The sequence below is a fragment of the Brachyistius frenatus genome, unplaced genomic scaffold (assembly GCF_029030835.1).
Source record: "Brachyistius frenatus isolate BFR_SWC_R1_liver_20210118 unplaced genomic scaffold, ASM2903083v1 Contig_4, whole genome shotgun sequence".
NCBI lineage: Eukaryota > Metazoa > Chordata > Actinopteri > Embiotocidae > Brachyistius > Brachyistius frenatus.
In genome coordinates, this window is record NW_027210603.1 from 8104361 (window position 1) to 8119283 (window position 14923).

The 14923-nt window shown below is 41.5% G+C and overlaps 1 protein-coding gene across 7 annotated transcripts; it reads left to right on the plus strand.

Annotated features, from left to right (window-relative positions):
* The first annotated feature begins 1234 nt into the window (after positions 1-1234).
* On the plus strand, positions 1235-13826 carry mbd1b (methyl-CpG binding domain protein 1b). Of its 7 annotated transcripts, none has more exons than XM_069713982.1 (17): positions 1235-1305; positions 1953-2532; positions 3769-3909; positions 4467-4608; positions 4707-4993; positions 5099-5181; positions 5305-5345; positions 5534-5674; positions 5774-5854; positions 5953-5973; positions 6084-6176; positions 7592-7762; positions 10226-10405; positions 10548-10616; positions 10701-10781; positions 12400-12531; positions 12616-13826. In XM_069713982.1, the coding sequence occupies exons 2-17, from the start codon at positions 2168-2170 to the stop codon at positions 13087-13089; spliced, it is 2502 nt and encodes an 833-aa protein (XP_069570083.1). In that variant the 5' UTR covers positions 1235-1305; positions 1953-2167; the 3' UTR covers positions 13090-13826. The 7 variants fall into 7 exon arrangements, with proteins under 7 accessions (XP_069570083.1, XP_069570061.1, XP_069570101.1 ...); XM_069713960.1 differs by having other exon boundaries at positions 1274-1586; XM_069714000.1 differs by having other exon boundaries at positions 1274-1586; positions 7592-7753; positions 10247-10405.
* The last annotated feature ends 1097 nt before the right edge of the window (positions 13827-14923 follow it).

Consider the following 14923-nt stretch of genomic DNA (forward strand, 5'->3'; position numbering starts at 1 on the left):
TTGTGTTTACTTGTGTTATCTTTGACTAATATTTAAATTTGTCTGATGATCTGAAACATTTAAGTGTGACAGACATGCAAAAAAAATTGGAAATCAGGAAGGGGACAAACACTTTTTCACACCACTGTATATGTTATAGTATCTTATTTGTCAATTGTCAGAATAGCCTTAAATGTTTGATAAATGTACATTTTACCAAGCACGTGTGTACCTACTAAATTCAGGCTGTGTATCATTTGGAAGAAAATAGAGGTATTTAATATTAAGATAACTTAATTTTAATAGTAGATCATCTTTTTCAATCTGTGCCTCCTGCAAAATCCCGCACTGACGGCAACACTTAAAGACAACTCCAGGATTATCGAAAAACACCACAATCCTAATGATCTGGTAGTCTCGGTAATTTCTGATTACCCATGAACGCAGCACAGTTAAAGGGCAAAGAGTAGATGACGCATATTATCAAAGATGTTGTAGATGGGATGAGATGGGATTTTTGTAATACAGTTACCATTTAAAAGTTCCAGAGGAATTAAACGCCCAATATCCATGGCTCGAGAATGGATTGAACAAAACAAATTAGCCCGAGCTCTTGTCTGCAGTGACTCAATCTCTGCCCTGCACACTCTAACGTCAGGTGAGGCCAGTGAACGCCAGGATTTGATTCTCAAAATATTGACAGTATACACAAGGATTAGGAGACAACGCACAGCGATCATATTCAAGCTATTAAAAAAAGACTGCGTAGACTCTCCAAGCCTCTCGAAGGCAAGAGGAGAATCCATCGGAAAGGGAAATTGAATTAATTATTTGAGTGGCAGCAGTAATGGGAGCAGGAGAGCAGAGGAAGGCATTTGTATACAGTATAAAGGAGACTTGGTCCTGAAAGAAGCAAGGGAAGGCAGTAGAAAAGAGGAAACGCTAATGAAGAGGCCACAGTAAAGTGAACACCCAACAGGACTTCATGAACTTGATGTGATTAACTGTGGGAGTTCCACAATTAACCATCACATGTTCTGTGGAAGAGAGAAATGACTTGATGAATGCGTTGAGAAGATTCTTGGATGTTGGAGTTTGGGGACAATGGGTAGGGTGAAAGGCTCCTGGTCAGCTTCCTGGGAAGAACTGGACTGATTAAAAGGACACAAGTCTGGAACCCATTGGAGGCCACTAGAACCAGAAGGTGGCAGTGGTGCAACAAGGTGCGAGCCGCCTTTAAAACCCAACACAGAAGAAGAAGTCCTGCTTCCAGGCGGATGTCGGTCTTTTGGTGTTGAGCCTTCGTTGGTCCTACCGCCGTTTCCGGTTCGTGCTGGATACATGGTTGCTACTATCGTTTAGCCTTATCTCGTAAAGTGAAGGAGGAGCTAAGTGTTGAGACTAGAGTGCCAAACATATGCGGACTATTATCCAAGAGGTGTGTGTGTGTGTGTGTGTTTTGACCCTCCTAATCACAAACCTTTTGTTATGCAATAGAGACACACTCAGCTCAGGAATAATGTCCGCAAGAATTCACCGTGGAGGGGAGCTAAAGCTAACGATGGCCAACGTTGCTCGTGCCTTCAGTGTCTGCTGCTTCCTCCAGTGTGAGTGTTGTTGTTTTTTTTTTTTGTTTTTTTTACAACACACTGTTTGGTGTTGTGTGGGGGTAACGTTGTATCACACGCTTGAAATGATCGGGATTATTATTTGAGAGTCGGAACCTTCAGGTGTGACAGCGTTGTTTGCAGCTAACGTTGCGTTCGCGTGATAATAATTTCTAGATCTCACTTCGCTTTTTAACCGTGAAAAACAACAACAACAACAACAAACCAGCTGCTGGATGTTTAAGATAACTTTACAACAGTAAGGCCATCAGGCCGGGTTAACTGGGCACACTGCGCTGGGCACACAGGCGTGTTTTTTTATAATTTTTTTTAATTCCCTGTTAATAAACAACACTTGTTTTCTAGGTTCTGTGATGAAGAACTAACGACCATCCTGACGATAATACAGACCCCTCTCCCTCTCCACCCCCCACCCCCCCCCCCCAAAAAAAGAAAAAGCTCAGCTGCCTGCCAGGGTCAAGCTGCTAAATCCGCACCGCTGAATGGGATACAGGACCGTCTGTAGAGGGTCGAGAATTTGTCTGGAAGGGAGCCACGTTGTAGCCTAAACTTGTGCATCAATGAGCGAGGAACCCGCCAAGATCCCGCTCCCTGACAGACAGCCTCCTGAGGAAGATGTGGGACAAAGCACGGAGAGGAAGAGCAGCGAAACGGATGACACGGCTGAAGCAGCACCCTCCGACGGCCTCGACACAAAGCACCGCGTCGAGGGAATCCCTGCAGAGGTTCAAGAAGAGGATAAGGCCCCTGGTGACGAGCCTCCTCCTGTCGACTGGTTTGAGCCACTTGAAGATATTGATGATGAAGAGGATGATGACGCCTACAGCATCGGTAGAAAGGATCCAGAGGAAGAGAGCCTGGCAGGAGAGAGTGAGAGGAGTGAGAGTGTTGCAGGCAGTGAGAAGGCCTTCAAAAAGATATATCAGTAGGTTGAATCATGTCTTGCTTCCATCATGTCATAGTGTTGTAATATCCTGTCACACAGGACAACATGCTGGCTCTCAGCACAGCACTTACATCTTGTACTGTAATCTGATAATCACAGCGTGACTGGAACTGGATTTTTTTTTTTTTTAAGAACAGATATCAGGGAGTCAAAATTACAGTACTGACATATAGGCCAATATTCTATAGATATATACATATATCAAATATGTTCTGCACTGTCCCTCAAATTTGGTTATCAAGTACGTACGACGAATGTAGGCAAGATATTTTACAGTTAAAACATTAACTACATCCTTAACGACACCATTGCACTGAAACGGTAAACTTCACTGGAAATGTGATAATTATGAATAACTATACAATAATTACCCCAAGCATCTTTTTCTGCGCCGTTATGTAAAAAAAAAATATTTTCATATTGGCACATATTTGACATTTATGCCAATACTGATACATGTGTGGTAGGCCAATATCCAATTAATTGGATAATAAGCTGCGGCTCTGATAAGATGCTGCATTAATTTTGGACAACATTTGCATATTAATGTACATGTGTATTCACAAGAGTCAAATTATTGCCTTTATCACCGGAGGCCTGGCAGTAATGGTGCATATGTGATAAGGATGATTTCCTGACAAAGTTCTGCAGGTAGTCTATTGTCAGATATTCTGAGGAACTGCCAATGAAAAAATATTCTCATTTGGAGAGCCCAGCTGATATTGGCCAACCACAGACATATCGGTATATATGTTGTCCAATATGACTTTTTCTTCTTTTTTTTTCAGAACATAATGCAGAAAACGATGCTTGGGGTAATTTGAAATTTGTCCTATTTGTTTTATTATTTATAATCATTACATTCTACTTGCACGTCACTGTTTCAGTGAACAGATGCCATTGAAACAATACAGTTTATTGTCAAACTTTAAAATATGCTGCCCCCATTTACATACTTTTGTCACAGGTGTTTAATAACAACACTTTGGTTGATACGTCCATGTTGGAATTTTGTTACTACCCAACATTGGTATTGCCACTGGCCCCAAAGATCAGTAACCTCACCTCCATCTGTTGAAAGAAAATTAATACACAGCACAATGTAGCTCACTATATTAACATTTTCTTGGACAGCTTCACGTGCAGTCTGTCTTCATTGTGCGTGTTGTGAAGAACTGTAAGACGTTTATCTTCCTTCTCCTGCTTTAAATTCAGACTTCAGATGCCTCGTCGTAAGCGAGCCCATCCTGATGAGGGATGGGAAGAGTGGGCCGTACTTGGAGACGGCTGGAAGCGTAGAGAGGTTGTTCGACGCTCAGGCACCAGCATTGGCCAGAAGGATGTTTATTACCTCAGGTAAATACCGTTTTAGGAATAACAAATTCAAGGGGACAAACCTACTCGCATATTATATATTGAGAACTGTAGTGTTGACATAATACTGCTGCTACTATTTATACTTATCCTGTAACTGTCTCTTTTTGTGCTGCTTCCCTTAGTAAGGTAAATATTTATATGTTGGGGCTGGACAATATCACAAAATAAAATCAACATTACAACTGTCAAATTTTAGCCAAAGTTCATAACACTTGCTGCTCTGATCTTCTGAATGTAATCATTTTCTGCTCTGAACTCTTTACATGAGTTTAGTTTTTTAGATTTTTGAGTTCTGGGCTGTTGGTCAGACACGACAATAAAATCTGGTGAATTTTGATGAGTGTTTTGGTCATTTATAGACTAAATGATTTATCAAAAAAAAAAATCAAATGAACAGAGGAGTGGATTGCAGCCCTACTAATAATAAAGAATAACAATAATTTGTATTTTTTTAAGTGCCATTAGGTCATTAGATGCAGTCGCATGTGAATGAATGCCTACGAGATCATTTTGTAATCGTGTCTTCCCCTCGGCAGTCCATTGGGTGATCGAGTGAGAAGCCGAGTGGAGCTGATGTCAGTGATGGAGGGACATCTTAACTTGTCAAACTTTGAGTACAAGTCGGGAAAGTTCCTCGATGGGGAAGCACCACCCATAAGAATTCGAAACAGAGTTAAGGTATTGCCCGCTTTTATCACCCAAATCATTAAAACAGTTTAGGGCGTGGACAGTGTGTTTTATGGTCCGCTGTCCATCCCCACTCTCTCATCCTTTAGAAAAAGATCCGGGAGCGTTCTTCCTCCGAGTCCAGCTGGATGGAGAGAGGGGAGGGGGCGGACACTCCCGACTCCCACCACAGGCTCACCCCGAGCCTCGGCCCCAAACACGTGCAGTCCAACCAGATGAGTCTCGTCTTGAGCAGCACAGGGGGAACTCCACATCAAGGTTTCCTCAATGAGGATGCACCTGTGGAAGATAAAATTAAACTTCGTCTTCCCTCATCATCCAGGCCGCTTCCGCTTCCCTCCATTAATGGAGAAATTGGGTCAGAAGACAGCACTCTGTGAGTCCACATGCCATTTAACCTTATCTCTAATACTCTCTTGTCAGCTTGTTGCGAGTTGCTGGTAAATTCAGATGGACTAAGGGTCATTGTGTTTCTCGGCAGGGTCTGTGCCAGATGCGGGATTTCCTTCACAGGCACATGGTACGACAAACAAAGAAAGAGGCCCTGCTGTCCCACCTGCTGGGGTACGTGAGTTTGTGAGTTTGGAGAGTCATGATTTAAAGCAAAACTGCATCTGAAATAAAAGAAAAACATGCAATTATTAAGACCTTTCGTAACAGCGCCTGTTTTTCTTTTTATCCTATCAGCATCCAAGACAAAAGAGCATCCAATGATTCGATTCAGAAAGGTAAAACACTTTCTGTCAACAAGCGTTGTTTGCAAAATGACATGCAAATATTCAGCATGCTTTCAAAATAAGGACATATTATTCTGACATTAGGATTCTGATAAAACTGAATCATAAAACACGGATGGCTCATGGATAATAATAGCTAAACAAACTGGCTTCCTGTTTTTGTTCCATGTCAACCGTAGTGGATTCCTTGTGGTCAGTGTGTGGGATGTCACAACACGGTCAATTGTGGCCTGTGTGCCAACTGCAAGCACGGACTGCAAAGCCCAGAGTCACGGAAACGCTTGTGTCGGAAACGGAAATGTATATGTCCTATTCGCAAGGTAAGCTGATGGGTACACATCCCATCGCATGTTTTAATCTCTGTTTGGTTCTGTTACTTTTGCATCAGTGCCTCTTTTTTTTCCTGTATGTTCCATCAGAGCCCTGGAAGTGGAGGCCTCCTGCAGCCGAGGACTTACAATGACATTCCTGAAACATTTGATGACAGCACGAGTTTTCAGGTAAGAAAAGCCACTGTATAATCCGCTAGATTTTACACATTCAATCTTTTACCTGAATTGGTTTCTCTGTGTTCTAACATGGCTGTTTTATTTTACAGAGCGAAGTTACAGACTCACAGGTAAGACCTTTGTAATATCACCATATTTGTTTTTCATGGTTTTAAGAAAAAGATATAAAGAATGTCAAACATTTTTGCCCACTGCCACTGATAATGGTTTATTCACACAGCAACCAAGTTTCAAGAGCAGTGACACAGAGAACTTCTCGGTCAACGTGGACGTGGAGGATGAGGATGATATGTCAACTGATGACGATGATGATGTGAGTTTTCTTTTGAACGACTGACAGGAAGACATATTGCTGAAAGCAATACAAAATCATCTAAAATCCATTTTGTAACCGTGACCAGTGAAAGTAGGCAGTCTTTCCCTTCGTAGAGAATCATGGCTGCGGTCAACTTTTAATTCATGCCAGTTGCTGTGTACTCCAATGGTAACACGTTTTAGGAATGTGTTCGTGGGAGTGCACTCACCAGCCAAGTTTCCATCCAAATGTTGCACAATGTTTCAGAGAATTCTGGGAAATCCTCAAAATAAGATTAAAAAAAATTACCCCTCACTGTGTTCTTCCACGTAAGAGGTTGGATAGCAGGCCGTGCTTATGAAATTAGTGAGTTTGTGACATCACAAATGTACACGTGCTGAATTCAGGTTGTGCGCATTTCTCTGTGGACTGAGCGCTTTAACACGTGACAGTATTTATACAGTACCTAAACCTGCTCCGTAATCAAAAAAGAAATGAAATTCTGAATTTATGCTATACGGGACCTTTAAACCATCACAGAAGAGGAGACATCAGTCAAACCCCAAACAATAGAAAACCCTGCAGAAAACACGATGGAAATATGACACGTCTGTTTGTGTCATGAATTCATTTGAGGAAGCTTACAGCCTCCTCATTGTTCCGCTCTAATCACATTTTTTGGGTGCTGTTTCACTCAGTCAATCCTTCATGTGCGTCACAGTTCTGTCACTGAGGCCTGGGACACACTGTGCTTGACGCTCACAGAACGTCTTGATTTTCATTTCGGGCACCCATCTTATTAAGCTGGAGCAGCCACACAGCCTGCGCGAGATGCACATGTCACATGCAAGTCATGACTAGAGTACAGATAAGATGCCAATTTTCACGTGTGACACGCGAGTTTCCCAGCAAAAATGTTATCCGTGATAACGCGTACAATTTAATCATAGCAGACACCCAGTGAATGCTGTAATTATGTCATGCCGATTATTTAACAGGTAAAGTGGGCAGAGTTTTCCAGTGTGCTGTCCCTCCCTCCATCTATCTCTGTCTCTGTCTTTATGAGGCTTACTCTTCCTTTTCCACCTCAGCCAAGCATGTTACAGGGAATTATTTAGTTTTTCAGTTTCTGGTGTTTTTTTTTTTTTAAGAAGCACATATGCTGCAGTTGCTTTGTTGTCAGCGTTATCAACGTTGATTTTGCCTTTAGCAGTGCTGGCATAAATACAAGAAGAACATTTTACTTCTTTCAAAGGTTTATAATTCTAAAGAGGAAGGTTTTGAGTCAATTAAACATACATCTTTTCACTGTAATACCCTTTTAGCTTCAAACATCTTGAACAAAATGATGTTATTATTGCTGATTTGTTCACTTAATGATTACGCATTGTCTTTATATTTGTGCTAAATAGTCTGATTATCTTCTTTTTCAGTGGCATAAGAAGCGGAAGCGGCGTTCCTGTGGAGAATGCAAGGCCTGTCTCTGCAGGAAAGACTGCGGCACGTGTGATTTCTGTATAGACAAACCCAAGTTCGGGGGCAGCAACAAAAAGAGACAGAAGTGCCGTCTCCGTCAGTGTCAGAGACAGGCAATGGTAAGACAGGTACCAGTTATTATTGATTCTTACAGTACGAGAAGCGTTCATTCGAAGAATTCCGAGATTGATGTGGATGTTGCACACGAACGGTGTGAAGCACCGTGATGTGCGCAGAGCAGAGAGAAGCTGTAACCTGTTAGGCTGCTGGATAAACATCAGCACCTGCGTTACATACGTTTATGCGACCGCTGGTACATACAGTGAAGGAAATCATGATTTGATCCCTTGCCGACTTTGTAAGTTTGCCCACTGACAAAGAAATGAACGGTCTATAATTGTAATGGCAGGTTTATTTTGACAGAGACAGAATATTAAAAAAAAAAAAAAAAAATCCAGAAAATCACACCATATAAAAGTTATAAATTGATTTGCTTTTGATTGTGTGAAATAAGTATTTGATCCCCTAGCAAAACATGACAACCGTTGTTGGCAAGCACAGAGGTCAGATGTTTCTTGTTAATTAGTCACCAGGTTTGCACACATCTCAGGAGAGATTTTGGTCCACTCCTCTTTGCAGATTCTCTCCAAATCCTTAAGGTTTTGAGACTGTCGCTTGGCAACTCGAAGCTTCAGCTCCCTCCACAGATTTTCTTTGGGATTAAGGTCCGGAGCCTGGCTCGGCCACTCCATTAATGTGCTTCTTCTTGAGCTACTCCTTTGTTACCTTGGCCGTATGTTTTGGATCATTGTTGTGCTGGAAGACCATCCACGACCCATTTTCGGTGTGCTGGCTGAGCGAAGGAGGTTGTCGCCCAAGATTTCACGGTACGTGGCCCCGTCCATCCTCCTCTCGGTGCGGTGAAGTCGTCCTGTCCCCTTAGCAGAGAAACACCCCCAAAGCATAATGTTTCCACCTCCATGCTTGACAGTGGTGACGGTGTTCTTGGGGTTACAGTCAGCATTTCTCTTCCTCCAAAGACGGTGAGTCGAGTTGGTGCCAAAGAACTTGATTTTGGTCTCATCTGACCACATCACATTCTCCCAAGCCTTCTCTGAATCATTCAGGTGTTCATTGGCACACTTCAGACGGGCCTGTACATGTGCCTTCTTGAGCAGGGGGACCCTGCGGGCGCTGCAGGATTTTAATCCATGACGGCGTAGTGTGTTACTAATGGTTTTCTGGGTGACTGTGGTCCCAGCTGTCTTGAGATCATTAACAAGTTCCTCCCGGGTAGTTCTGGGCTGATCCCTCACCTTTCTCATTATCATCGCGACCCCACGAAGCGAGATCTTGCGTGGAGCCCCAGACCGAGGGCGATTGATGGTCATTTTGTGTTTCTTCCATTTCTGAATAATCGCACCAACAGTTGTCTCCTCCTCCTTCTTGTAGCCCAATCCAGCCTTGTGCAGGTCTACAATCATGTCCCTGATGTCCTTAGACAGCTCTTTGGTCTTGGCCATGGTGGAGAGTTGGAATCTGATTGATTGATTCTGTGAACAGGTGTCTTTTATACAGGTAACAAGTTGAGATTCAGAGGACTAATCTGACCGGTCTGTGGGAGACAGAATTCTTGCTGGTTGTTAGGGGATCAAATACTTATTTCACACAATCGAATACAAATCAACTTATAACTTTTATTTGATGTGATTTTCTGGATTTAAAAAAAATATATATATATTCTGTCTCTCACTGTTAAAATAAACCTACCATTACAATTATAGAACATTCATTTCTTTGTCAGCGGGCAAACTTACAAAATCGGCAAGGGATCAAATCATTATTTCCTTTACTGTATGCATTTGAAATTATAATGTGGACCTGTCGCTTGAGCAGAGAGCGCACATCAGATTTTGTGTTAAATCTCTGGGGACAGATAAAAGTTGCAGGAAGCCCAATGCGGCAAGCAGGGTGACTGGGGAGCGGGTGCGTTATCATGTGGGAGAACCCGAGTGCCAATCGCACCGCAGTTTAGGTTGTTTGCACGCAACATTTCCATCAGATACCTCAGAACATCACATTAGAACTTGGTGTTGACAGTCCGACCCTGAGGGATAAATTCACAGTGCACAAACCTGCGAATGTCAAAGAAAACCCACCAAGTTGCGCTCCTGATCTGATCCACCTTTGTTGTTCTTGGACAGTGATGTTCTGCCCCTCTTGAAACACAAATGTCCCTCAAAACACCTTGCCCTGCTTCATTGCTTCACTGCTGTAGGCTTTCTGAAGCATTTCCAGAATCTCCATTGCTGATTTCCAGAGTTTGACACAATGTCCATGGTGAATTCGTAAATACACATTTACCAGTGGTAACAGAAACAGGTGTAACTCAGGTGCTGATGTTGATCAAGCGATGTAACTTGGAATACATACTCATGAAAAGAATAGCTTCCCCTGGCTCAGTGCACATCACTGTGCCACGCTGCCTTCCCAGTTTGTGTGCAACAGTCGCAGTCTCTGAACTTTTTGATCGCCCCTCATATTGTTGCAAGAGTCTTGGTTTTAAATATTCCTGTGCTTATGTTTGGTAGAGACATTTGCTGCCCTTCCAGATGGGACAAGGTGACTATGGGCCAGATGGCCTCATGTTGCCGGGCAGGCCAAGACCTCACTACACATACAGTCGCAAGTCAAGTTTGAAGAAGAGCAAAGGGGCACAAATTGGCTTGGACTTCACTGATAATGAAGATGATGACAGTAATTTACAACCAGTGAGTGTCCCATGACTTTTGTCATATATTTTATTGCCATCTTTGCTCATAGAGGTTATTTTAAAAGATACTATTAGACCTCATCCCGTTCTGGAAGGATTTGTGGATTTCTTCTTACTTTGCTTATGTTTTGCTGTTGTAGATAAGTTGGAGCTCTGAGCCTGCGACAGGCAGCAAACAACTGGGTGTGCGAAACCCTGTATCTAAGCAGGTATGATGAGGCTTCTTATCTACACAGTTTTTAAGCTTATTTCTAAACCAAACAGAATGCAAACACGATGTGGTCTCCCTACAGTCGAATCATTCGGACTTTGGACATCGGAATGGACTGTCTGACCGAATCCCTCACATCAGCAACCACAATGACTCTGAGCTGGTACGTTTACATTCTTTCTTCTGTTTTTTCTGCAGTAGACTTGTGTTCGATTTTGTGCTCGTTGGCCTGTGTTTTTAGTCTGGGAGTCGTTTGCTTTAAATGCCCCACAGCTCTATTACATTTTTCTGGGCGATTGTATACCAATGGTAGCCGCCCCATGCTTAATAAAAGCACTAACCCTGACTGATTGTGAGCCATCATGGCCTTCTGTCTACTCTGCCCCTCACAAACACTTCTGGCACCCGGTCCATGTCCTTATATATCTGTTGTCATGCTGTTCTTTGGCCTATGGCTCAGGCTCTGCGCTATGAATCCAGGCCTGGGTCCAACTTTGAGGTTTGTTTTTTACCCAGTGAATGATTTTGCATACTGCACTTTGAATTCTTTTATTCAGGGGTGGATGAATCTTTTTGCAGTGGATATGTCCATTTCTGTCGTGTCAAGTGGGATCTTTTTTTTTTCTTCCTGGTCCTCCGCTCTCTTGTGTCTGTGTGAAATTATCACTCAACTTAAGCTTTTGGTCATTTTTGCCTTTCGCGCACAGTTTGTCACTTTAGCTACAGACAGGAAACATGGACAGAAAGACCGAGGGGTATGAAGTATGAAATGCAACAAAGCCCCCTCCTTTCCCCCTCAGGCTGATTTGAACTGGAGATGCTGCAATTATTTGGTACGCGTCTTAAACACTTGGCACCAGGCCACCCAGCAAAGTTAATTTGATCTCCGTGTAATGGATGTATTTTGCTGCCAAGCTGTTTGCACTCTCTACTTGTCACCCTTCTCTTCTTGGCCGTCCTTCAATTTGTTCTTGTGGTCACATGTTTTGACGTTCACTCGATCAGATGAAAACATCTGATGTTGCAGTCTTACTTATGTAAAGTAGGTGTAGGACACAATGGAGATTTTCTTTATTTGATCACTTAAACAATTAGTTTTTCCTTCTTTTAACTTAAGGAGTTGTAATGTTCTATTGAATTATCTCATTCCACACTGTCTGACACTATCATGCGTATTACTTATTACCAAGAATAATTGTTTTAGTTACCAGGTAACCATGGTGCCAGGTTCTGACAAAGAAAAATAACGTATAATAAGGTCAAAGTCAGTTATGAGTCCAACAATGTTGTTATAGTACAGTGGTAAAGTAGTGAAGAACTCTTTAGGGCCTTCTATTGCAAGCTCAAAGTAGTGAGCCACCACTAATCTAATACAAATAATGGATAAATTTGATCTCACACTGCACTTTAAAGCTGATTTTATAGAAGTTGACTGTTTCATTACACTGACGTCAGTGTGGACAATAAACTGTCAAAGACCCTGTCTCCATCTTTTCATGTCAAAAGAGTTTGATAAACACATTTTAGGGATCACTGCAAAAGATATGTGTTTATATATGTATTTATATATAGACTGTGAATACAGTACACATTAAAAATATTGATCGATATATCAATATCCCTAAAAGTTGTAGCGACCTCAAAAATCCAGTATTGGTCGGGCTCTAAATTTGAGTTCAGTTTAGGTTTGAAGTAGTTTGATATTTTTATTTGTAAATCAGTTAGATATTGAGCTGTCACTGTTAATAGTTGAGCTTATAAATTGACGTTTGTCACTATAGAACCAGCAAAGCAGATGGCATGCAGAGAGATCACACAAAGGGAGAGATGCTTCCAAGCAAGTTGAAGAAGAAGAAGAAGACGAAGAAGAAGACGAGGAAGAAGACGAAGAAGAAGAGGAGGACTTGCCCATGGTAAGTACCCTGCTGAGACTTCTTGGTTTTCCGAATAACCGCAGGCGATCTGTTGTGTATGTAATGTCATTCTCTTGTTTGCAGATTATGCAGATCTTCAGTTTGGCTGATAACCCGGCCGGGAGTGGTGCAGATGCAGATAACCAGCTCATGAAACTCTTACACTCTCTACGCTCGTCTGTACTGCCAATCCTGTGGTATGCTATAATGGTGGAGGGCCCGCAGCTGCAGCTCATCCAGTGCTCCAAGCAGTCCAACATGACCGACACCATGGTGCTGATCGACCCGGGCTTCTGCTATCAGGTCACCGTCCAAAAGCAGCCGTTGGTCCCCACCCACACGCTGTACGACAAATACCCAGCACGCTTAACCTCGGTGACTGAGGTAGTCAATTTGCTTTTGGGTCTGGAGAAGTACGTTGTGTGCCACGGACTGCCGCCCCAAAAAACATTAACTCCTAAAGACCCGATCATCCTGGAGCGGGCGTCAACGTGTGATTTCTTGGTTAGGAAGAATGTGAGCATCTGTGGTAACTGCAGAGCACTACAAGGACTTTAACCTCAGCAGACAGAAATGAAAAAAAAACAAAAAAAAACCCATCTGCGATCACAGTGGAGACCTCTGGTTTTCTGGTGCATCTTTCGTCTTCTCTTTCGGCGATGATATATATGGAATTTTACAGACATACCTCCGGACAATAATTTTAGGATTTGATCATGTGAGGAATCACCAAAGGCATTCCAGGAGCTCCAATGTTATAATGCAGGCTTGTTTCTTCTCGGATGATTTTAATTTGTTTGTGTAGGGCTTTCTACGTGACTGTGAAGTGTCGGAGTTTGGGCAGTGTGGTGGATAGAACTGAAATCCATTAGCCCTCTGTGTGGTTAGTGTGCTGTCGATTGATCCACACTTCTACTTGAGGACTATCCCTCACCCCGCCACCCCCCACTCCTCTCACCATTATTGCACATTTGATTAGTCCTTTCACCCCACACTTTGACCCAAATAAAATTATATTATTAGCAATTAACCCACTTGTCTTTTCACCAGCAACATTGTCTGTTGTCATGCTATTTGTGTCATGTGTACCATTTTTAATGGAGTAACCAGCAGACTGATGCCTTTTAGGAGAAAAAAAAACAACATATTTGCATCTTGCCTGGTTTTCCACTTTATAAGAAATTATATGCCACCATGAGTTGCACCTCCTCTTTGATTGTTTGCTTAACATGTAGCAATTTTTTTTTCAACATCAGTTAACTTAATAATTTGAAACTTGATGCAGTTTTGTCGTATATATAGGGATTTTATACATATATCTTTCATTCCTCAAGTAATTGTGCAAATTTCACAATATTTGGGATCCAAGGATTATTCTTTAAAAAAAAGTGGTTATTTAGTCTTTGAATTTGATAAACATTCAAAGAATTGATGCAGCGGGTTTTCCATATTTCCTATATTCGTCTTTCTGAAGGCAGCACGTTAATAAACTTGTTGCCTACGTGCTTTTTAAAATATTTATCCAATATTGTGTCTAAAGATAGTGGAAACTGACCCAGAGATGGTCTGAGGTTTTATATTCTGTGATACACAAAATCATAATGTGGTTATTGTTGGTGGAGTGATTGATTTTTATTATTAACATTGTTTCAGTGGAAACTACAGTTAATTCCAAAGAGGCTGAGCCTTTATTTGATATTGCTATCGTGTCACCTCTGATGCTCTAAGAGTTGAGCTGATTTACAGTGGCCTCTTGGGCTTCAAACAACAGTTATTTTGATTAACAACCAATCGATTATTTTCTCGATTAATCAATTCACTTTTTGGCCTTTAAAAAGTTGGAAAATGTGCACTGCAGCCTGAAATGTCTTGATTTGTCCTGATCAAAAGTCCACAACCAAAATGTACATGGTTTATTATCATTAAGGACGACAGAAAGAAGAACATTTTCATATTTAAAAAGATGGTATTAAAGAATTGGGAGCATTTTTCATTTAAAAAAAAAAAAAAACTACTCAAAACAACAAGTCAAAAATAGTGGGAAATTAATTTTCTGTCAGTCAACTAATCCATTAAATGACTAATCGTTGCAGCTCTAGTAGCTTGTAGTTTAGGTATAAACATCTAAACCAAAGAAAATTGTTTTGTTTGAACCTAAAATGCTTATGATTTTAGCATGTTTTTTTTTTTGTGTGTAATATTTGTTCCGATTTTTGAACCATTTTAACAAGATTTACATTGTGTATGCTGGCATGCATTGTGTAAATGTACTTTTGAATGGTTTAATCATTTATTATTTCCCAATTTAATTAATGAAATATTTTCATTAAATATTTTAAAAACGGCGTTTTTATAGATTTTGCGACAGTCTAGTAATTCACGCTCTGAAAAT